This window comes from Chionomys nivalis, chromosome 6, assembly GCF_950005125.1.
Source record: "Chionomys nivalis chromosome 6, mChiNiv1.1, whole genome shotgun sequence".
NCBI lineage: Eukaryota > Metazoa > Chordata > Mammalia > Rodentia > Cricetidae > Chionomys > Chionomys nivalis.
The window spans coordinates 77,453,732-77,478,244 of NC_080091.1; the positions used below are offsets into that span (position 1 = coordinate 77,453,732).

The 24,513-nt window shown below is 42.9% G+C and overlaps 2 protein-coding genes across 7 annotated transcripts in view; both read right to left on the minus strand.

Annotated features, from left to right (window-relative positions):
- Aasdh (aminoadipate-semialdehyde dehydrogenase) overlaps nt 1-1,953 on the minus strand; it is a 36,636-nt gene extending 34,683 nt beyond the window's left edge. For all 6 annotated transcript variants that reach the window (XR_009057237.1, XR_009057236.1, XR_009057235.1 and 3 more), the window contains exon 1: nt 1,843-1,953. The gene's annotated coding sequence lies outside the window, so the exon portion shown is untranslated. The remainder of the gene's footprint in view (nt 1-1,842) is intronic.
- Nucleotides 1,954-4,817: 2,864 nt separating this feature from the next.
- The window catches only part of LOC130876210 (amidophosphoribosyltransferase), a 34,812-nt gene continuing 15,116 nt past the window's right edge, over nt 4,818-24,513 (minus strand). The window contains exons 2-11 of the mRNA XM_057772678.1: nt 21,511-21,577; nt 20,452-20,658; nt 16,053-16,165; nt 15,804-15,949; nt 14,410-14,482; nt 12,393-12,544; nt 11,882-12,009; nt 10,511-10,732; nt 9,225-9,345; nt 4,818-6,979 (exon numbers count right to left, since the gene is read on the minus strand). Coding sequence (XP_057628661.1) covers nt 6,783-6,979; nt 9,225-9,345; nt 10,511-10,732; nt 11,882-12,009; nt 12,393-12,544; nt 14,410-14,482; nt 15,804-15,949; nt 16,053-16,165; nt 20,452-20,658; nt 21,511-21,577 — 1,426 coding nt within the window. The 3' untranslated portion in view covers nt 4,818-6,782. The remainder of the gene's footprint in view (nt 6,980-9,224; nt 9,346-10,510; nt 10,733-11,881; nt 12,010-12,392; nt 12,545-14,409; nt 14,483-15,803; nt 15,950-16,052; nt 16,166-20,451; nt 20,659-21,510; nt 21,578-24,513) is intronic.

Below are 24,513 nucleotides of genomic sequence, written 5' to 3' on the forward strand. Positions count from 1 at the left end.
ATATAAATAACCAGCCGGACGGTGGTGGCATACGCCTTTAATCCCAGCACTCGGGAGGCAGAGGCAGGTGGATCTTTGTGAGTTCGAGACCAGCCTGGTCTACAAGAGCTAGTTCCAGGACAGGTTCCAAAACCACAGAGAAACCCTATCTCGAAAAACCAAAAAATATAGACCAGGCTGGCCTCGAACTCCCAGAGATCCGCCTGCCTCTGCCTCCCGAGTGCTGGGATTAAAGGCCAGGCTAGAATTAATTTTCAATTGCGCCATCTAATTAACATCAAATTGGTTAAAGAAAATAAACATAAACTCATAAATCTGAAAATGTCCAAAAGAATGCCAAAAAATTGAAATGTGATTTCTAAGTATCAACTTAAAAATACAAGATATTTTTAATACTTGTGGTATTTCTTTTTAATATACACTTCTGGAAGTACTAACATTTGTGGTACACAAAAGATGATTTTCCACAGATACACAAATGGTCATTATACAAATTCTACAGAGCACAGTACGCACTACAGGTACGCAGAGCGCGTTTACTGGAATGTAAGGTTAGTGTGGTAGAGTGCCTCCTGCTAGTTGCCTGCATGTTGACAGGAACCAGCCAAGTAAACTTCCTTAAATACTCAATTGTCCACATTATCTGTTATACTTATTTTTACAAAACTCTCCTCTGGACCTGGAAATATGCCTCAGGAGTTAATCAGAGGACCCAGGTTCAATACCAGCACCCACAGGGCAGCTCACAGCAGTCCATGGTTCCAGTTCCTGGGCATTCGATGCTCTCTGAAGAAAGCCCGTATGGAGGTGGTGCACTTACACACATAAGGTAAAACACTCTTACATAATAAAATTAAAAAAATCTGTCTGAGAGTTGGTTTTCCTCATGAAAGCAAACACGTGTATAACTGCTAATTTCTCACAAGAAAATATCATCTAGTAACATACTTCACAGAGGTGGAATAACGGGACTATAAACTAAGTTCTAAAGAGAAAAGTGTCATTTTTATAACAAACTACAAAACCCACCACAGAAAATCTATACAATCAGTAAGGAGTTTTCTACTTTGAATTTACAAGTTCCCAGTGGCAAAAGTCAGTCTTGTCTAGGTTTTAGTTCCAGTCATTGAATTTATGTATATATATTTTTCTCTCCAATAAATAATATCATTATTCCATACTCAGACATTCTTGGGCCAACTTGATGGCTCAGTGAATAAAGGAACTTGCCTGAGTTCGATTCGTGGTATCCACATGATGGGAGGAAAGAACCAACTTAAAGAAAATCCTGTGACTTCCTCAAGCATGCTGTCCCCCAATCCCTCTCCAAATACTTTAAATAAATAAGAAGAAAACAACCAAGTCAACTATGACTTTTTAAAAGGGGTCTTTAAGGAACAACAAAAGGATAATCTAACAACCAGATTTTGTGTTACACTATCGCGCTTAAACGGCTTGCCGGTTTACAACTTTTGTAAATGATGGGCTCTACCTATATTGGGCATTATAAATACTGATGAATTATCCATCTGCGCCTTGATATACGTCACGCAGCCACCTTTAGTTACAAGGCACTCGGGGCTTCCAAGTCTTTCCCTGGCTCTCGGGACCACGCTGGAGGGCGGCGGGGTAGGTACAAGGCACGTCCCTGAAGGGCACCGGGTGGAGGCGGGTGACCCAGGACGCCTCACAACACGGATCGGCTCGCCTGACCCACGGGTTCCAAGCCAGGCCAGGCAGGCTGCCGAAGTCGGGCGGACTCAAGCGGAAGCAGCCAGCCTTCTCGGCGCCCCTCCCTCTCTCACCCCTAAACCCTGTGGCTGCCGCAAGCTCCCACCCCACCTTTTCAAGACATCGGGCGGACAACATTTTCCACCGAGCAGCAGACACCCAGCAGCCATAAAGCTACCTCCCCAACGGGCCTCCAGCGTCAATCTTCCAGCGCCCGTGACGTCAACGACAGCGTCGGGGGCGTGGCCATCGCTGACGGGGCTCCACCCAGATTTGCCGCGTGGTCCTGAAGGGCCCGGTGCCGAGTTAGCAATGGCGGAGTCGGGTTCTGCAGGTTAAGTGCTGCCACGCCCTCCAGGTAGCAAACCTGTACGCCTGTGTGCGCCTGCTTGAGTCTATGTGCACCTTGTGCGTGCATGTGCGGGCGGATTCCCTGGAGTCGCAGGTGGTTGTGAGCCACCACGTGGGTGCCGGAACCGGAAAGGGCCTCTGGAAGGGCAGTGCTCATTCCTCACAGCCTGGCCATCTCCAACACACGTGAAATGTGAGCCGCAGTCTCCTCTTCCTTAAATTGGGGGTAAAGTTAGCCCAAAAGGCTGAAGTGAAGAAATCACCCCCAAATTCGAGAGTAACTGGCCTTATCTCCTCCACATTTTCTGATAACACGTACTCAAGCTTGGTGGGACTGTCACTGCAGTGAAGCCCTCAAGAGAAGCCCCCATCGGAATGAGACTCAAAACTGGCATCTGCAGCTGTTCACAACACTTCACTATCGGGGAAACTCAAGCCCGTCCGAGGTGAACAGCGCTCCTTAAACCTATTTTATATGTGTGTTTCCAAAGCGACAATTATTAAATCAATCTTAAGAGTTACAAGTGGTTACTGTGCCCCAGCAGAGAGTCAAGGAACAGGGAATTTTGTTCCAGTGTCTGGATGGGAGGTGGGAGCAGCTGAGCATCTATCACAGAGCCTGAAAAGGGATAGGGGGGTGTCTTTGCCTGCGGAGGACAGAAGTTGTTATACCCAACCGTGCAAGAAATATGCATTTGGAAACCGCCTTTTTTCTTGTGTACTAAGGACATCTCCAAACACCTTGCTAGTGTTTTGTTTGTTCTAGTTAGCTTTCCATTGCTGTGATAAAACATCATAACTGAAGCAACTTGGGGAACCAATAGTTTATTTCATCACACTCCAACACTAAGAGAAGTCAGCACAGGAACCCAAGGCCAAAATCTGGGGGTAGGACCTGAAGCCGACTGTAAGAAATGCTGGTTACTGGCTTGCCCCACCTCCACCATACACACCATGACTTACTCAGTCTGCTTTCTTTTCTTGTCTGGTTTTTGTTGTTGTTTTTTGTTTGTTTTGGAGACAGGGTTTCTCTGTGTAACTTTGGAGCCTATCCGGGTACTCGTTCTGTAGACCAGGCTGAACTCAGAGATCCACCTGCCTCTGCCTCCTGTTCATATTCTGATCATTTCACTGCTTCCCATTTCCAAGTTACCTCGGAAGTGAACAGCATTGCTTCCTTCAAAAATTCACCACCACTTGGCGCACACCTTTAATCCCAGCACTCGGGAGGCAGAGGCAGGCGGATCTCTGTGAGTTCGAGACCAGCCTGGTCTACAAGAGCTAGTTCCAGGACAGGCTCCAAAACCACAGAGAAACCCTGTCTCGAAAAAACTAAAAAAAAAAAAAAAAAAAAAAAAAGAAAGAAAAATTCACCACCACCGCCCGGCTCCTGTTCATTTTCCAAAACAATCTGGAAAATTGCTTTGCCTTTACAGAGAATGAGCAACGACAGCCAAGGTATTGGTTTCAATTGAGTAAATTAAATATATCACAAGCAAGACTAAAAGAGCAGGCAGCAGATAAACTGAGACCATCAGGTCAGAGGGACGGGAATCACCTCCTGGCAGGTAAGACATCCAATAAGCTGGTCCCACAGAGGCATTTTTCTCTTATGGGATAAGCCTGGGGCTTTGGTTTGGGGAGTGGTGCACCCTCTGCTGTGTTCAGGGACACAGCCTCTTTACTCACCTGCTCTCAAGGACACAGTATTTTCACCCTAAGCTGTTTAACTCCTTTCTTCTTGCACAGGGCTGGCGCCCAGCCTGACCCTCCACAGTCCTGGAAGACACTTTGAAGACAAACATGCTTAGGGAGGCAGCAAGGTGGCTCAACGAAAAGGGCACTCACAAGCGAGCCGAACGTCGAGTTTGGCCCCCACAATGGAAATGATTCCCACAGTTGTCTTCTGGTCTTCATTTGTGCGCGCGCACACATGCAAATGAACTGGAGAGATGGGTCAGCACTTAATAGAACTGATCTTCCAGAGGACCCAAGTTCTGTTCCTAGCACACATTAGCACTCATGCCAGGCAGCTAAAAATCACCTCTGACTCCAGGTTCAGGTAGTCTGATGCCTCTCTGGTCATCTATACTTACCTGCTACAACACACACTGACCATCCTTGAACTCATTCCCTAGACCAGGCTGGCCTTGAACTCACTGATACCTGCCTGCTGCTGCCTGCTGAGTACTGGGATTAAAGGTGAGTACCACCACTACAGGCAGCTTGTTTCTTTTTAACACTGCATAGGACCCCATTGTCTGAAGGGGGGGTCCCACTTTTTATTTACTTGGTTTGCATTTTTTTTCTTTTTTAATATTTATTTATAATGTATACAATACTCTGTCTGTGTGTATGCCTGCAGGCCAGAAGAGGGCACCAGACCTCATTATAGATGGTTGTGAGCCACCATGTGGTTGCTGGGAATTGAACTCAGGACCTTTGGAAGAGCAGGCAATGCTCTTAACCGCTGAGCCATCTCTCCAGCCCCCTTGGTTTGCATTTTTGAAGATCTTTGAAAACTCTGACCACCAAACTATGGCTCCCAGTGTTTCCAAAGAAACCTTTCTGCATGATGCTCATTCAAAATTCTATGCCCTCCTACTTGGCATAAGTTTGCACAGCTCATAATAGATGGGCTACTTATTAAAATGCCTGAATCAGAGAAATGAGATCTCATTAGTTGGTGCCAGGTATGATGAAGGCTGCCGTCTTCATGGTTTTACCATAATGAAGCAATGACCACTATTTTTAAAAAGCACACATGTAAACATACTTATGACATATATTTGTTACCAAAAAAGGTCACAAAAAGGTTTTTAAAAAAGGCTTACATTAGGTGTTGACTTCAACTGTGTTCAAACACATTTTTCATATTTTTCAGCATACTATACTCTAGTTATATACATTTAAAGCAGATAAAAGAAGGCTTGAAACTGGTAGAAAAATGTTAATTTAATTCATATTCAGAAACTTGTGAAATAAAAGGTTACAATGAAGAAATAATTAAGAAAGTTGTACAATTATCAAACGACCACAACATCATTTCCCTTTATAAAAGTATCCCAATAAAACAAAATAAAAACTATGGAAAATACAAAGTCAAATTAGAGATTTTGGTTTTAATACTTTCCCTGAGTTTCTTTTCAAAACATCGAATTTAAATAAGGCCATTTTAAAACTGACCTAAAGGCTTACCCTCCAGCCCACAATGAGTAATGCATTTAATATACAAAGCTCCGCCCACTGAAACGCCCTAGGGCTATACAATGTCAATCTGCCTGCAGCTGTCACAGAAGCACTTCAGACACCAAAGCACATGACCTTAAAGTACTAACAGTTTATCTTGACTGCTATTCTGTAACTCGTGAGACTATATACCAAATGCAGACTAATAATTTCAGTTATTAATAAATACTATGTTCCTAAATGGGTTGGGAAACTATACAGCAATTTTGGCAACAATATAGAAATAAATGTTTTTGCACGTGAAAACTCTTACACAAATATGAGTTAGTAAACAAATCACCACAACCCTCTAAATCTGCATCATAAAATAATTAAAACTAAAATCTCAGTAGAACTAACAAAACAAAGCAGAAAAGACATGGTTATGAGCTGACTGACACTTGGGTACAGGCAAATAATTCCCTAACAGTAGCTGTCTTAGCCATTAAACAAAATCAGCCCCTAGTACGTTTCTATTTGCTCAAAATTTCAATCCTATGTATACAAGAATGCATGACTGTAAACTATCAAGCACTCAATTCAGATAGCCAAATCTAATCAAATTAAGGACAAAGGCTTGCTTGGAATTCAAATTTTTGTTTTCTACTTCCAATGTACTAAGTTATTTGCTAGGCTTGTATCCTAAGGTACTAGATGTCATCGATCATATCTTCGAGTCCAAGTGTAGGAGAAAGAAGGCCTCAGATACATTTTTCAATCATTCTGCTTCCAAAAGAGATGGCAGAGGTCTGCAAATCTGAACATTTCCCTCCATCCTAATGAAAGTGAAAACTTCATGCGCTATTAAAACATAAGGGTAAAATGATACCTCTAAACACCTATGTATGGCGTGTATTCACGTTCCTACTGTGTATTAGATGCATTAAATAAATGGGGGCCCCGAGGCACAGAAAGACACTTTTAATCTTCAGGCAGAAAACCCAGATTGTCTTTGAACCCAAGAATCCCCTGCCTCAGCTTCTCAAGTAGTTTTTATTTCTTTCCTTTTTGTTTTTGTTTTGAGTTGTCCATTGATCCCCAGAACCACAGATGCGTGTGCTGAGGAGGGGGCAGCCACACCTACAGACTGGACTACAGATTAGATCTCTCTGGGGCACAAGGAATTCAGATTTTTCCTGAACATTATAAAGCCCCTTGTCCTGTGTATATTACACATCCCTAATCTAACCTCTTGCAAACCCTGCAAGCATGGGCCTGGGAAATACCATTCACCTCCTGCCTTCTCCTAGGTGAGAAGTCAATCCTTGTATAAAAAAAAAATCTGCACATGTCGTATTACATGTAAGCATCATGATTCAATTATAGCAATTTAGTAACCTCAGGAATTCTCAGAGCTTATAAGGGTACACACACAAGCAGGTGGTATCTCTTTTGTACCAACTGAGTATTAACAGATAGTATATAAACCATTTCTTGATCAAGTTCAGTCTCAAGACACTCCATCCAGGCAGCTACCATTCCAGTTCCACAGGGTACTGCCCGGTGAGGCAGGCTGTACAGTGTCCCGTCTTCTCAAAACATTCCAGCCCATTGCCATTTTCTTGAACTGTAATATCATGTCTTTTCGCTTTCTGCTTCTCGAATTTGATGTCTTGTTGCACAGAGGAAACCAGTCCTTCCACCGACAGATACTTAACACTGTTTGCTCCTGCAGGAGGAAAGGGAAACGTCACGAGCTTTTGCTGCAGGGAGGAAAACACGCTCCACCACAGCGCGGCTACAGAAAGCATCGTTTACGTCAGCATGGAAAGTTCTCCTTCACTTTCCTGAAAAGGAAGCTGGATGCGATGACTTCTAACCTGTAATCCTAGTTTCTTGGGAAGCAGAGACAAGACGATCTCTAGGTCAAGTCACCCAGGATCAACCTTTAAAAGGAGAGGGAAAGACCTGAGAATGAGGCCTGGGGATAAAATGCTTGTGTAGAAGCAGGAGTCCCTGGATTTAATTCGGGGGTGTGGGGGGGGGGGTAGGGTTCTGATTGTGTGTGTGTGTGTATAGTCATTTCTCTTCTGATCTTGCTTTGACTACATCTAATATAAAATATTATATATTATATAATCTCTAATATAAAAAATGCCCTAGCACTTTTAGAATAGTGTTCAATGCCTATTTGATATATAATAATAAAAACTTTTACATTCAGGGTTTCACATTGATTTCTATGGCTCAGCAAATATACATGTACATATGTATATGTACAGACAAGTCCCATATGTATACGTACATACAAAGAAAACATAGTAAAACTAAAATTGGTAAAGAGCATGGTAAAGTTCACTGCACCGCCCATCTACTTCTGTCCAGATCTGGAATAGCTAATCTATTGTGTAAGAGTAGAAACAATGGCTGCAAAGCGAGAATTCAGAACAATGGAATTCTGGAAAGGATGCAACAATGAGGGAGACCCTCACAGGAGTTTCCGATACGGGCAGTATGTCCACCTGAGCATGAATTTTAGATTTCCATTTCTAGATATTAAAGACGTAGTCCACATATTTTTTTTTACAGTATTTTTCTACATATTGCAAGCTGTCCTGAAACTTACTATGTAGACCAGACTGGCCTCAAAATCAGAGATCTGCTTGCCTCTTCCTCCTGAGTGCTGGAATTAAAGTTGTGCAATATCATGCCAGCCTGAATATGTAGTTCTTTATTTTTTAAAGATTTATTTATTTATTATGTATACAACATTCTGCCTGCATATATGCCCACACGCCAGATCTCATTACATATGGTTGTGAGCCATCATGTGGTTGCTGGGAATTGAACTCAGGACCTCTGGAAGAGCAGTCAGTGCTCTTAACCACTGAGCCATCTCTCCAGCCCCACATATTTTTTTCTGAGTATATTATTGCAAACTGGGTAAAGGAAAAAACCATGATATAAAGTATATAAAAATATTTTTGAAGGAAAATCACTAGACACACTTTGTATCTGTACGTATAAAAGTAAACTGTTATGCCCTGAGTTATTTGTGGTGATTTTTTTTTTAAAGAAACGTCTAAAGCCGTGGCCTTGAACTCAGAGAGATCCAGCTGCTCCAGCTTCCAGTGTTGGAATTAAAGGCATAAGCCACACCACACATCAGAATTTGAAATCATTATGTTTAAATTATTTCTAAAAGACATAAGTTTTGTTGCTATTGTGAATGTCTTTTCTCCCAACGTGCACGTGTGCATGCACATGTGTGGACGTGTGTCTATAGAGGCCCAAGGCTAATTGATATGGGATGTCTTTCAGTATGCTGTGAATGTTTAATTTCCATTGGTTAATAAAGAAGATGACTGGCCAATAGTCAGGCAGAATATAGCCAGGCAGGAAATACAAGTAAATACAGGGAGAAGAAGGGCAGAGTCAGGGAGACAACATACACCCACCTGAGGACTATATGCCAAAACCCACCAGTAAGCCTTGGGCCACATGGCGATACACAAATTAATAGAAACAGATAATTTAGTTGTAACAGCTAGTTAATAAGCCTGAGTTAATGTGCCAGTTTGTAATTAATATTAAGCCTCAGAGTGGCTATTTTAAAAGAGGCTGCAGGAGGACTATGGCAGGAGACATGGGGGATGGACAGGACAGAAAGGCTCCAGTTACAGTTAAGGGTCTCAGAGTCACTGATTCCATTAGTCTGGCTAATCAGCTTACTCTGGGTATACAGTCTCCACGTGCTCAACTCTGGAGTCACAAAGGCACCCATACCTACCCAGCAACTGCGAACTCAACTATGGTCCCCAGAACTTGTGGTGCAGAACCATAATGCTGAGCCACATCCCAGCACTTAAATTTATCCTGAAATCAGCTTCTTATTGCTGTTTTACACAAATGTGCACTTAAAATTTAAAACAAACAAGCCAACAATTAAAATCTACAGAAATTTTAATACCTACCGAGGTATTCTGCAAGATGATCAAATTCTGGTTTATTGGCTATCAGCTCTTCTTTAGTGGGTATATTTATTCCCATGAAGCAAGGATATTTTATTGGTGGGGAAGCGACTCGAATGTGCACCTTAGAAAGAAATCATGTACTCATAGTAAATTAATTATGCATACTCCATACTTATAAAACTGTCTTATTGAACATTCAATTAACAACATTAGCAACAAGGTAAAACATAGAAATCATTTCACTAAATAGGAAATTTTTAGATTAGATAGATTATTTTCTATTATGTGTGAGTTTTTGCCTGCATTTCTGTCTGAGCACCATGTGAGTGCTTCACGCTCAGTGGCCAGAAGAGGGCATCCGCCCTCACTTTCTTCAGTAATAGCACTCAGACTATCCCAGCATGCCTTTTTCAGCCTTGCGCACAAACACTTCAAGACTACTGAAATTTATTTACTGACCACCTCAATATTGTGTTTTAGGAAGTAGAGAGGCCAAGGAAAAGAAAACAAGAGGATTGGTTGGTGGGAGCAAACAAGCTTCTTTTTTTTTCTTTTTGATTTTTCGAGACAGGGTTTCTCTGTGGCTTTGGAGCCTCTCCTGGAACTAGCTCTGTAGACCAGGCTGGTCTCGAACTCACAGAGATCCGCCTGCCTCTGCCTCCCGAGTGCTGGGATTAAAGGCGTGCGCCATCATCGCCCGGCTGCAAACAAGCTTCTTGATTAAGTTTGGCATCAATTTTAAAAGGCATGGTTCATGATGATTCAAACAATTTTAATAAATTTCAATTTGTAAGAACTGCAATATATAAAATTTTAAAAAGTAATGTACATGAAAACAAGATCTCCTATAATGTGCATCCAAGCATTTAAAACAGCAAAATTAGACACATGCTTAGCAATCTTTTTTAAAGCTCTATTTTACAGAAGATAAAGTGATACTAAACTAATTTGGGTTAAATTCATTGTATTAGGAATTGGTTCTGTATCTTCGAATAGAGAATACAGCAAATACTCTTATATTTTATGTTGTTCTATTTTTGTTACATTTTAAAAACTTTGTTAAAAAAATGATGTTTCTTTTAGGTTTAGTTTTAATATAGTAAAGATTAAACTTCATATAGTTTAAGAGTAGTTAATCCACGCTCTCCATATTGCTGCTCAGCTATCATAAAGTCATCTGATAAGCAGATAAATCCCACCTACCTATTCATTGGATACCGTTAACTTTGATGCCAACATCGTTTGGTTGATTTGGGGACCACAAGGCCTGTTTCAATATTACTCACCTCCTTTGCCCCGGACTCTTTGAGCAGTCTTATGATGGGTGAGATGGTATTGCCTCTCACAATCGAATCATCTACGAGGACCACTCTCTTGCCTTTAAAGTTGTCAGTCAACACGCCAAATTTTTTTGCAACACCAAGTTGTCTTAACCTCATGTTTGGCTGGATGAAGGTTCTTCCTACATATCGGTTTTTACACAGCACCTCCACATATGGCAGTCCACTCTGGCAGGGGGAAATAAATGCACTGTTAGTAGCAACACTGGGCTGAGAAGATGCCTTTCAGGGACAGGAGGCATTCCTCCATTCCTCACGGTACCCATCGCCCTAACACACACTCAGGACTTCATTTAGAGGCTAAGTAGGGATGCTCAACTACACCACTAAATTCTGCACATATTCATGATGCCATCCTGGAGATGGTCTCACTATGTATGCTGCCCAGGCTGGCCTCCAACTCACAGCAGTGTTCCTGCCTCGACTGCTCCAGTACTGGGATCGCAGGCCTATGCAGTTCCTATCTTTTCAAACAATGAGTGAGGCCAGAGACTGTCAGTAATGCCATGAAAAAGAGTAAGAATTGGAGAAAGGAGATTCCACCCCAAAAGAAAGGAAGAAACACCGTGGAAAACCACAAAGGTATCATAACAGTTTAAAATGACGAGAAAAAGATGGACACACCACCAATAAGAAGTTAGACAAACCTGAATATAGTGTACACTGGTGTGGGTAGAGACATAGAGAGAGACAGAGAGACAGACACAGAGAGACAGAGACAGAGAGAGAGAGATTTGAAAAAAGAAAGGGGACGAGGAGAGAGAGACCACAAGGGAAAGGAAAACAGAGGTAACAGAAGACACATCACAGCACAGCACAAAGGAGAACTGCTGTGGAGAAGCCAGAGACTGCAAAGTGACAGTGGACGGGCGGTGGGAAAGGGATGGTGAAGACCTGGGGAAAATACAAGCGTATGGAAACGTCACAGTGAAACTCATTATTCTGTATGCTGCTTGAATTAAAAATGAGACCCAATATTCTCATCTTTAGGTGAATAAAAACTGCTTCTTGTGTGTGCAAGTGTGCATCCACGGACATGTGCACGCCATAGCTGGTACAGAAATCGAGGTACATGGGTCAGTTCTGTCCTTCCACCACGGGGGTCTTAGGAAGCAAACTCACGTGGTCAGCCTTTACCCACCACCCAATCTCTCAGCCCACATTTTGTTAAAAGAAAATGGCTAAAAATTCTTGAACAGGAATCAACATTAGACACCAAAATTTCCTTCTTAAAGTAAGTTGGTGAATTTTCGCTTTCTAATCCATTTGTATTTGAAAGACAGAAGAACAACTCACTGAATAATTAAAAGTCAATACCTTGGCAGCATACCCAAGAGCTGCAGGTGTAGCCGACTCTGGAACCGTGCTAACCAAGTCTGCCTCCACAGGCGCTTCAATCGCCAGCTGCTGGCCACAGCGGTACCTTACTGTATAAACCATCTGGCCTGGAATGTTTGGAAGAGAATCAGATTGTCTTAACTGAGAACACTATTGCTTTCTGAAAAGCTGGTGCAAGGATTTTATAGATTGAACAAAAATACAGAAACAGTAAAATAGAAAAACATAAACCAAGAGATTCAATTGTGTGATATTTCAAAATATCACCTTAAAATGTATTTTATTACAAAAAAAGAAAAAAAACAAAGAAAAGAAAAACCAGAATGTAAGAGTTGAAAAGAAGGGCAATTATGATTTGCAGCTCAGTGACATATTCGTAGCTCCCATTCAGCCACATGCTTCCCAAGTGCCACACAAGCCTTTGGCCAAGAACTGTCATGTTTCAATGAGATAAATGAGATTCATACAAAGAGTCAAAGAAATCACTCACCTTCAAATATACTGTCTGGTCTTGCAAAATAAACATATTCAAAGATACAAAACGCCACTGGGTCTCCTTCAGACCTTGGAATCGTATCAAGAGTTCTGACACCGTGCCTGGATATTTCTACAATTTCTCCAGGCTTGACTTCATGAGAATATCTTAGAACAAACGAACAGAAGACATCTGTGAAACCTATCATTTTATATGATGAGTTTATGCTAATTTTTATAAAGCAAAAGAAAAGACTAAAACCCTGCTACTCTTAAAATAAAAAATGTTAAAAATAAGGGACTTATTTTATGAATAAAGGAGCCAGTTAGTACTTTCATTCATATGCGCATTGAAAAATCTTGACAGTGTATGCAATATAATCTATAATATCACTTCACTCTGAAAGTAACTGTGTTTTTTGAGAGGAGTAAAGATTAATTCTTTTTGTTGTTGTTTTTTGGAGACAGGGTTTCTCTGTCAGTCCTGACTGTCCTGAAACTAGCTCTCCTAGACCAGGCTGGCCTTGAACTCAGAGATCCGGCTGCCTCTGCCTCCTGAGAGCTGAAATTAAAGGCATGCAGCATCACGCCTGGCTTACTTTACTCTTAAGAGCATGACCTAAAGAGGCAGTGAATTGTTGAGTACAGTTAAGGACAGTTGGTTCCAAGTCAGAGGACCTGAGTTTGATTGCTGGAGCCCACACAGCACAAGGAAAGAACTCACTGTCACAAGCTGTCCTCTGATCTCTCCACAGGTGCCCTGTGGCACCCACACCCCTTCACCACACAAAATAAAGAAATGTAAAACAAACAAACAAGAAACCTCTCCCCAGCCTGCCCCTCAGGTCCTGGGATTATACTGCAACCAACTTTCCCTTGAGTGTTAAGATCTAAGCTCAGGTCCACTGCTCAGGCAGCAGGCACTTTACCAACAGAGCCTTCTCCCAGCCCAAGTCCCTACTTTGGAAAGTAAGTCTTTAGCCGTTTTGGTACAAGTGCTTGTCCCTAAGTCTAAAGACCTGGATTTGATCTCTAGAAGGGAACTGACTCCTGCATGCTATCTTCTGACCTCCAAATGTGTCCCTCCCCACACAACTAAATAAATGTTATTATAAAATCAACAAACTAAATTGTCTAAGCTGGGCATTGTGTCTCAACCTGTAGTCCTAGCCCTCGAAAGGCAGAGGAGAATTGCCGCAGACTCCAGGATGGCCTTGTTAGTGAGAGACAGGAATCAAACACAAACACAGCCATACTTAAAAAAAATAAAATAAAATAAAATCAAGTTGTAGACTTGTGGCATTGGAAGACAGTGTTTCCAGAACCAGAAAGTGGCACCAGGACATTGAAGTCAGTACAGTTGCTACGGACACTGCTCACAGGTGCTGTCCTATAGCGAAGAAATTGGTCATGAAAATAATGCCCATCACCTCCCTTTAAAAACAATAATAATTCCCAAACTCGTTTCATTTTCTCTTTGTTTCTATCGGGGTAGGGGAAGGTATTTCGAGACAGGGTTCTCTGTAAAGGCTTGGCTGTCCTGGAACTCGCTCAAACAAGGCTTTGAACTCAAAGAGACACGCCTGCCTCTGCCTCCCCAGCACTAGGATTAAAGGCTTGTGCCACCACCACCTGGCCATACATTTCTTCATTTCTTTAATTTTTTTTTGGATATACATTTATCTAAGCTGGTATTGAACTCCAGAGTTCAAGGTTCAAATGATTTTTGTGTTCAACTTCACTACTAGCCAATTCTGGACTTATAAGGTGTGCATCACTATGTCTGAATAAAACAGTTCTGTTCTTTCCCTCTCCCCCGTCCCCTGTCCAACCTGGTTTTCTTTGTTTGTTTGTTTGTTTGTAGGTGGGGTGACAGTGTGGTCATATATAGAATTCAGGTTCTTCTTACACTTATAATCAACCTGCCTCAGGCTTTTGGAAGCCAAGACTACAAGCATGTATTATCAAATTTAGCAGAAATATGTCCTCACGATGTAAAAACAATATGAAATAATAAATAGGATACAACTTACCTTGCGCCAATAGAGAGAAAGTTGCCCGACTCGGAAGACACCACCCATCCTGCACTCTCTGAAGATTTCTTCTCTATAAAGCACGAGACAATCAATTTAGTCACTGGGTACAGGAACGTCTCTGTTTTCTGTTTGCTTTTTGTATGATGCCCTCAGAATAGAAGCCCAAACAGAGACTTGCACATCCCAGGCAAGCACTATATTAAGCAATTACATACCCAGTCCCCACAAGGAAATTTTTTAAAAGAGGTTTTCAGGCGAATGACATGGCTCACAGGTCAAGGGTGATTTTTTTCACGTCTCACAACTGAGATCAATCCTGGGAGCCACGTGGCAGTGGGGAAAGGAATCCCAAGCTTGAGCAGGAGGTCCTCTGACCCCCCCCACCATGCCACTGCCATTTGTGTGGATTCAAACATAAAATTGTAAAGTAACTTTTAAAAAAGAGCTTTAAAAAAAGGAGACTACTTCATGAGAATAGTTAAACATCAAATATATAAATGGTATTATTAGCATCACAATAAAAGCAGCTGGTTCCAGTATGATATAATAAACAATCCAAGGTTCCTAATAGCATTATGATATGGTTCGAATAACACAGACGATATGTCACAAAGAAAAATCACTGCATAAATAAAAAGATAGGCAAAAATATGAACTGGCAATTCAGAAAAAAATAAGAATACAATATTAAATACAAGAGGAATCAGACACGGCCTGGGAAATACACTTTAAAACTAAACAAGGAGCAAGCCAGCGAGGTTGCTCAGTGAGGGAAGTGTTTGCTATGCGAACACGAGGGGCTGAATTTGGATCCCAGTGACTCCTTAAGACTAAGCATGCCAGTGGTCACATGGAACCCCACCTCTGGGAGACCCAGAGAACTCACTGCCAGCCACCTTTGCTGAAAAGTAAAGCAGAAAGCAAGGGAAGACGATAATGGAAGTTGAGCTCTGACCTCTCTCAACCATGCACAGGCAAGCACTCCTGCATGCATACATACATGTGTATGCCTCCAAACCATGCACACATCTTTAAAAGACATCAACAGCTAGGACTAGAGAGCTTGCTGTGAAATCAGGAGCACCAGAGTTCCCATCCCAGCACCCACATAATAAGCCTGGCGTCCTGCACATCCCTGTAACTCCAGCTAAGTAGGCTGCAAGCAACCTCCAAGTGCAGAGAGAGACCCTGCTTCACAGGAACAGGTAGACAGTGATAGAGGACAACACCAGATCTCGACACAGAAACGGCACAGGGGCACACACCTACATACGATGTTGTACACACTCACATAAGCTCATAGAAGAAAAAGGGAGAAAGCAGAAATCTTGCCAAAAGAAGCAATGATTTTGAAAAGATTATTAATATCGAATCCCACTGAAGTTCATTACCTTTGCCATTCATATCAGAAGCTGGAATAAGACGACCAATGCAGAGAGGACGATTTCCGTATGGATCACGCACTGCATAAATGACATCCCTGTGCATTATGAGCAGAGAGTATGCAGTGGGCGCTTCCTTCATTAAGTTCTTAATTCTGGAATCACAAGTGACCGAATGAATCAGCCTGGCTGTTAACACGTTGTACAAGTTAAGCTCTCAATGCCAGAGCTGCAGTCATCAGCTAGTCATACAGTTACCTTGCGACCCAGTCTGGGGTATCGTCTCGTTCCTGGGGAGGGGTGTAGGCTAGTAACTGGGTAATCATTTCACTATCAGAGGATGTGTAAAGCCCAATGCCATGGCGCAGAAGCTATGGGAGAGAAAAGACTCATAGTTAGACCGCTATTGTCCAACAGTAATAGAAACCAGGCATTCTACAGGTACGAAGTGACAACCCCTACACCCCACTTACTGCTTGTGCATACTCGTGACGGGGACTACTGCCGAGAGCAATGGGAAGTCTCCAAAGTCAGGCAGAAAGGGGCTTTAGCAGACACAAAGCAAAAGTGAGTATGAGTGTAAGTAAAACAGCAAAGGGCTTGAACTGTGGCCCGCCTTTTCTACCCTCCATAACCCTGATGAAGAGGGCACACTCCTTCCTGAAGAGAAGCAAACTGCACCAGTGACTCTCAAACTGAGTGCGCTGCTGGCATAAATGAACACCCATACTTGTGAGCACTGACAGCTGACAAGGATCAACATTTCAAATGACGAAATGGAGGCGATAGATAGCTAATAAACACCGGGTGAGTGCACTCTATCATCATGAAGTTCTGCACAGAACTAACCCGGAAGCTGCTCCACAAACATGTGGAGGATAATTAGGTGGACACTAAAAAGCATTTTCAGTGGATAGCTAAATGTGTAAAGATAAGTCTGCAAAAAGTGAGGTGTATATTCTTTAGAACTGAATTCTTGGTGATGACGATTTCTAAGCAGTCAACTTTGGTTATTTACTTCATATTGAGAGTTTTGGAATTGCCTAAATTTTTAACAATACTCATTTTCATTTTTTCAATATGTGGACAGAAATGTATGTTATAGTCACTACAAATGCCACTGGTCACCAAGGGGGCACAGCAGAGCTGCGGGAGCTACCTAACATTATAATAGAAAACAGACAGGCCATGGGTAATAATGAAGTCTGGCTCTAGGTATTTGAAACCAACAATTCACTATCATTCAATTTCTGTAACAACTTACCATATGTGAAATATTAGCTCTAAAAATTCTAAACAAAATGTGCATGTATGAGGGTATATGCTAATACTGACCACCACCTGGTCCTGAAGTTACCAATGGAAGGTTACTAGATCTGATGAACTGGAGGAAGCAGAGAGCAATAACTGAATGGAACAAATAGATCAAAAGGGGCTACCAGGGATATAAAGATACTGCGTAATCAGCAATAAACTGATGAAATGACCACGTACACACAGAAACTGGACACCATTAAAAGACGAAGGTCCCCAACAATGTGCTGTGGACAGGCTGCCTGAGCAAGAACTCTGCCCTAACCACCAGATTCTAGTTTCCTGTGGTCATTTCCAGTTTATACTTGTCTCAAATTTATCATTTTCAAGTTTGCACTTATTTTCCTCACATGGCTTCTTAAGTTTCAAAAACATAGAGAGTATTTCCTAATTCAAAACACCAGAATGCTCCAAAGGCTCCTCCAAAGGGCAAACAGGTCACAAGTTCACAGCTCCCACTGAAGCTGCCTGCCGGCGCTTTACACTAGGAACTGTAACTTCACTGTAACCACTTCCATTATCTATTTCTATATATACAGGAAACTGTCAGGACTGGATACTCATCCATGATTGACAGCTCTCAGTCATTTCCTGGGCTGCCCAGGGCAGCAGTTACCCGAGAGCCACCCTGTATTTGCCTGACGACAGCAGAAACAGAAGCAGAGACACCGGCTACAGAGCTGCTACTGTGATCTCCGAGGCCCCAGATCATGGCAGGGCTGGGAGGAACTCTGCTGTGCCACCTGATATGTGGTGCCTGATGTTTCCAGGGAAAGGTGACAGCCAGCTTCAGCTTTTACCATCTTCAGGGGAATCCTGACAGTTGCCAAATAAATGGGTCAGGATAACCTCAGGGAGAACCAGGCCAACAGTGGACTCCACAGAGACTTATCAGACGGGGAGGGGGAAAGGGGTGCTTGCCAAATGCCAAGAACCCTCAAAAGTTCCTCCGGCCCTGACAGCTTCAGACAACCTTCACACAATCCAGCCTGCAGCCCGCACCTCGCAGCCATCCAGATATTCCAGACCCCACTGCAGTTGTCCACAGCCCCCCAGGGCAGGAACTCTCTGCATCAGGTCAGCTAGTCCACAAATGTAAGCTAGGCTCCTCAGCCTCCAGGCGTCTGTCTGGGACACTTCCTGCCCACCGCACCTCGGCTGCAGCAAAGCCACCAATTTGATTAGTTTTGTTGCTTATTTAGGGCCTTTCGTTATGGGTCCAGTAGGCTGAGTGGGCTGTGTGAGGAACACAGAGTCCCTTGGGGTTCCTCATCCCAGGGACACCCAGCAACAGCTAGAAGACGGCTAAAGAGTTCTAGGGGGTGGTCAGGACCACAGGCTACCAAAGACTTCAGAGAATTATAGAGATTTGTGGAAAGGGCTGGAGAGATGGCTCAGCGATTGAGAGGACACAGATTCGACTCCCAGCATCCACATGGCAGCTCAAAAATCACCTAGAACTCTACACACCCTGGGATCTGATGCACTCTTCTGGTTTCTAGAGGCACCATCATGTATGTGGGAGGAAACATACGCTCAGACCCACACGCATATCCACAAAACAAAAAGGACAGAGGGAAGCACGGAGAAGGTGAGAGGCAGCAGAGCTGTGGAGAAGCTGTTAGATCCAACTGCTGGAAGGGTTCCCAGGCTGCCAGAAGTCACCAGCTGTGCCTACCCAACATCCTGAGCGCAGGGCTGTAACACTAGAAGCTGGGCCACTGGCACGTAAAGCCCAAGGTGGTAACACTGACCCTGTGGGCTCAGAACTGTTGATACTTTGCATCTTTATGACTTCTCCGTGAACAGAGCAGAGCTCAGCTGAACAAACCACCAACCAACCAACCAACAAAAAGCACACAAAATTATATTTAGCCAACACGTTAAATTTGTACCATGACATATAAGCTTCACATTGACTTGATTGCAGCTCATAAGAAATGAGGGATAGCTCTAGACAAACCAAACTCTGCAGATGCTTCGGTCCCTTAAACACACTGACGTGGGCTGAGCACATAATTCAGTGACTTGATGCTTGCCTAGCACACATAACGTCTTGGGTCCAACTCCCAAAAAGGCAAACAAACAAAACCTACTTAAAATCCTTTCTACTCTTACAGTAACAAGCACAAGTAACAGTAACTACTGTCAGGTTATTTAGGGACTAACGAGGAAGAACACTATACATGTTCAGAATAGACAGTTTTCTACTTTCTACTCCAAATATTTTATTTTATTTTTTGTTTTTCGAGTCAGGGTTTCTCTGTAGCTTTGGAGCCTGTCCTGGCACTAGCTCTTGTAGACCAGGCTGGCCTCGAACTCCCAGAGATCCGCCTGCCTCTGCCTCCCGAGTGCTGGGATTAAAGGTGTGCGCCACCACCGCCCGGCTACTCCAAATATTTTTATCTATACTTGAGAGACACAGAGAGCCAAAACGCCAAGCACACATTAATTCCAGCCTAATCTTTCCTGGCACAGAATCACCAAACTGCCTGGCTAAAGAAATTTGTATAATAATATAATAATGATATATCTGGTGGTTAGATGTTCCTTGACAGCGTCAGGATACAGGGCAGCTGCCATGGAAACCAATGGCATGACCAGAGGGCTACATTCAGCCTTAGACCCGACCTCTAAGGAGGAACAGTCCTTGAAGGTCAAGTTGACCAGCAAAGGCCAAGCTACAGGACTAAAATACTGGGTCCATGGAGCTTCTGATTGGTGCCTGGAGAGTGGTTTCCAGAGGTCAATAAATTAATATGCATAAATTAAGCATTTTTCTGAGGTCCACAAGTCACTCCCTTACCAAGTGAATCAAGGAGGGGATGTGGGAACTCATTTTACAGCCTATAGGCCCTAAGTGCCCAGGGCCTAGACTTGGAGTGGGCATCTGAACTGGGCTTTAGCCTCATGAGAATGAGTTCTAACATATGGGACCAGAGGGGATTGGAACGACAGGCCACCAACAGGCTGGTTTAAGAAATTCCATGTTTGGTCATAGCAATATGCTGTGCCGAGTCTGGACGCAGGGAATAATGCTTATTTTCCTTTCATGCAAACTCTCAACAGAGGACAAAGCAATAAGAGGATCTTGACAGCAATTCCTCATGCTGCTGACAGCCCCATAAATCAATGGTCTAAATCACAGCACTCAAGTGGCATTGCCTCCAGTCGCCTGGGGAGTACAAGAATCTGGAGTCAGAGCAAGCGTGCCGGGCAATTCTGATGCAATGGTTTCCTGAACAGAGGTAACAAGTGGCAATAATTAGAAGACGCCCTAGATCTAGATCGTCTTTTCATTAACTATCACAACACCCAAGGAGCCAGTAAAGAACCCACTCACCTTTTTCCTTAACCGAGCTGCATTTACCAGTTCACCGTTATGGGCCACAGCTATTTTCCCATGCAGAGTTTCAACAACGAACGGCTGGCAACTCTCCAGCTCACACTTTCCCCTCGTGGCGTACCTCGTATGACCAATTCCAAGATTTGAGACATACAATTTCTTCAAATTATCTTCAGAAAAAACGTCATTTACAAGACCCATTCCCTTGAGAAGTTAATGTAAAAGCGAATGTTAGGAAAAACCAGAAACTGGTATTGCTAATTAATGACAAGACGAGGCATGGGCAATCCAAAACAGACAAGCATTTCACATTCTTCTGTGCGCCACAAATCTAATGAATTCACTGTTCAAACTGGACTCCAGGTTTTCACATTAAATTCACTTAGAACTTAGCAATTTAGTTTTCAGGATTGCCACTGCACTGAGAAACTTCTATTTTATGACACTAACTATGCTGGGTGGTGGGGGCACACGACTTTAATCCTAGCACTTAGGAGGCAGAGACAGGCCGATCTGTGAGTTAGAGGTGAGCCTGGTCTAGAGCGAGTGCCAGAACAGGCTCCAAAGGTACAGAGAAACCCTGTCTTAAAAAAAAAAAAAAGGAAAAAAAAAAAAGGATTCCTAAAAGTATTGAAACTGATGGACCCCTTGGCCTTGGCTTGAATGCACTGGTCTAGCGAAACATCACTGGGGAAGACATAGACCCTAACTGGGCCAATGCGAGGACACAAAGCTGGAAGTAGACTGACCCAAGAATCTTCTAGTTTGCTGATCTAAATGTCTTCTAGTAGACTGATTCAACTTTTTCTAGTTACAATTTTATCCATATCCCCAAAGTTTATTTATTTACTAACTTGTTTACGTATAAAACACATCTACCTGGGACTCAGTCATATGCAGAACAAACTAATCTCAAACTCAGAAATCCACCTGCTTCCACATCCCGAGTCCTGGCATTAAAGATGCGCACTCCTGTGCCTAGCTCCACCCCAGATACCAATGACCAGCTGGCAACAGTTCACTCTAATATCATCAGGATTTACGGCTCACACTTACCTTATGCACCTTGAATGTAGGCACTGAACTCCCATCACTGGTCACAATGCCAGCGCTCTCTTGACCCCTGGGAACAAAGGAATGGATAGTCTGTCAAATCAGCAAGCTTCACTGGACTGCAGGTGCTCACCAGCAGGCATCAGCACACCTCCAGCTGCGGGACTGCGGGTGCTCCTGAGCACACAGGGGCACACGCCCAGCTGCGGGAACTGCAGGTGCTTGTGAACACACCTCCAGTGTGCAGGGACCTGAGGTACTAATTAGCACACACAGTTCAAGCTTTTGTCTTCTGCTTTTCACACTTTTAAAACTTTCTCCAATAAACACCACCCCATTTCTCTATGTAGTTCTGCCTCTTCTGGAACTTACGATGTATAGCAGGAGGGCCTCAAACTCAGAGTTAATACCCATCACCCACGTGAAACAATGGTCTTTAAGTTAGCATGAAGTATGGAGCTCAGTCAAAATCTAATTCAATTTCTTTTTATCTTCTGTGCATGGATGTTTTGCCTGCATGTATGTATGGGCACCACGTGGGTGCCTGGTGTTCCTACAAAGGCCAGAAGAGGGTGCTGTCAGATCCCCTGGAAAGGAAGCTGCATACACTTGTGACCTGCCATGTGGATGTTGGGAACAAACCTGGGTCCTTCCCATGCAATAACAAGTGCCCTTACCCAATAAGCTATCACTTCAGCACAAAATGTAATGCTTTTTAAATGTAGAGTTATTAATATTAACTATAAACCTTTAAAAAGTCCCCAAAGCCACTGTCAACCATTTCCAAGTAATTAAAAAAAAAAATACTTTAAATGAAGCCAAAAATATATAAGAAAAGAAATACTTCAAAAATTGTTTTCATTTATTTCCTTTGCCCCAAAGGTAAATTTCCCCTAAAGCCCAAACCAGTAAGATTAGCAATCATTTAGGTCCAGAGTTCTTTAACCAACAAGCCAGCTTATTTGGCAGATAGATGCTCAAGTTACTCCCTTAGGCAGCTTGAACCAGTTAAAACTACATCCTTTCACGCTCTCAGGCACTGACTGACAACCAGGCCCCTAGTTTCCTAGGAAACACAATGTTAGCTAGAACTAGTGAATCATTTCCAGGTCACTTTCAACATGGGGTGTGGAGTTGGAACGTACTGGACTGAGGAGGAGGCTAAAGCTTTCCTAAGTGTCTGGGTAGAAAGAAATATACGAGAGCAACTTTGTGATCACTGAGAAATAAAGGGGTATTTGTTTACACTGCCGAAGGCTGCGATCAGTACGAGTAGACAGACTGGCAGCAGTGTCGAGCAAAGTATAAAAAGCTCACGTATGAAGACAGGATAGTTAAGGGTGCCCACAGCTCAGGAGACAGCGCTCGAACTACGAAGTTCTTCCATGATTGGGATGCAGTATGAACCTGCCACACAATGACGGAGGGAAGGATGGTAAAAGCAAGTTCCTGGCAACCCTGAGCTCAAGCACCACCCCAGAGATCACTGCAGATAAAAAGAAAACTGTCTTTTGTTTTTCACTTTGTTTACACTTTCTAGCCTCAATCTCAGAGATCCACCTTACATCTGTCATCACCATCTGGTCCTCAGGCTTCTCGAAAGCAGAATTTTAAATCTAGATTTAGATTTTAGAATTTTATTTTTTTGCTTTTTCAAGACAGGGTTTCTCTGTGGTTTTGGAGCCTGTCCTGGAACTAGCTCTTGTAGACCAGGCTGGTCTCGAACTCACAGAGATCCGCCTGCCTCTGCCTCCCAAGTGCTGGGATTAAAGGCGTGCGCCACCACCGCCCGGCTGGTTTTAGAATTTTAAATTAAATCTGGAATATTCATTATCTGCAACTTAGCCTCAATTAATCGTGAAACCTGATTTTGAACAGTTTCAATGTTGAAAGTTTAAATGTCAAGACACTGGTTCTCTCCTTCGACATCATGGTCTAGGGGATCAAACAGGTCACCAGGCTTGGCAGCAAGTGTCCTCACCCACGGTGCATCAACATGACTTTAATCTACATCAGCCCACTCTGTTATAAAATATGCCCAAATCAGCAGGGATTGTCAGTTCCACCAATCCAATTCCCCTTCCCAGCAAACCATCAGCGCCACCAGCAGCTGTCTCAGGGTCTCTTACTGTAGATCTCTGGCATCAGAGAGAACTGGGTATAGAAGAGCAGGCCAAAAGGTAATGAAGCCGATCTAGTGTCAAGCTGGAAAGTAAGGCTGGCTCTTAACTTCAAGGAGCACAGACATTTTTTTCCTTGATAGACACTTAGTATTAATGAGTTCTCCCTGTTACTCATCTATACTGAAAGATCATTTCCAAGTCACTTGATTTGTTTAGTAAAATGCGGGTCTCCGAGAAATACTGCACTGTAGGTTCCAAGCTTTGGTCTTTAACCAGGTAATAAATGTCAGAGCTCAGCTGATACACAATAATGAATGCATAGAGCAGCTTTCTAACAAGACAACCAAATTCACATCTAAAAGCAAATCCACAGTGAAGCCATGTATGTTTAAATTAATTTCAATCCCTCACTGGAGCGAGCTAGTTCATACTAACTATCCCATCCCCTGTGGAAAGTGACTTAATAATACTGTGTCTGAGGCTGGAGAAAGGGCTCAATGGTTAAGAGCACTGGCTGTTCTTGCAGAGGACCTGGTTACAATTCCTAGCACCTGCATGGCAGTTTATACCTGTCTGTATGCAAATCCATGGGATCTCATATGAAATCTTCACACCAGCCCACATAAAATAAATTATTAAGAACAGCAGTGAAAATCCATCCAAAAAGGAATTCAATGTCATACTTGTCCATGAGGGGAGGAGAGAAGAGATTACAATAAAATAATAATAATACTGTGTCTGTTTATGCATCTTGTCTGAGGTATGCAATCCATATATGTTCTTCTCTCTCTGACGGATACAGGTATCTGTACATTGATAATGGAAGCCTCTATTAATTCAACTCTTATCCCAACGTTAGCAAACAAAGGAAGGAAGCACTGGA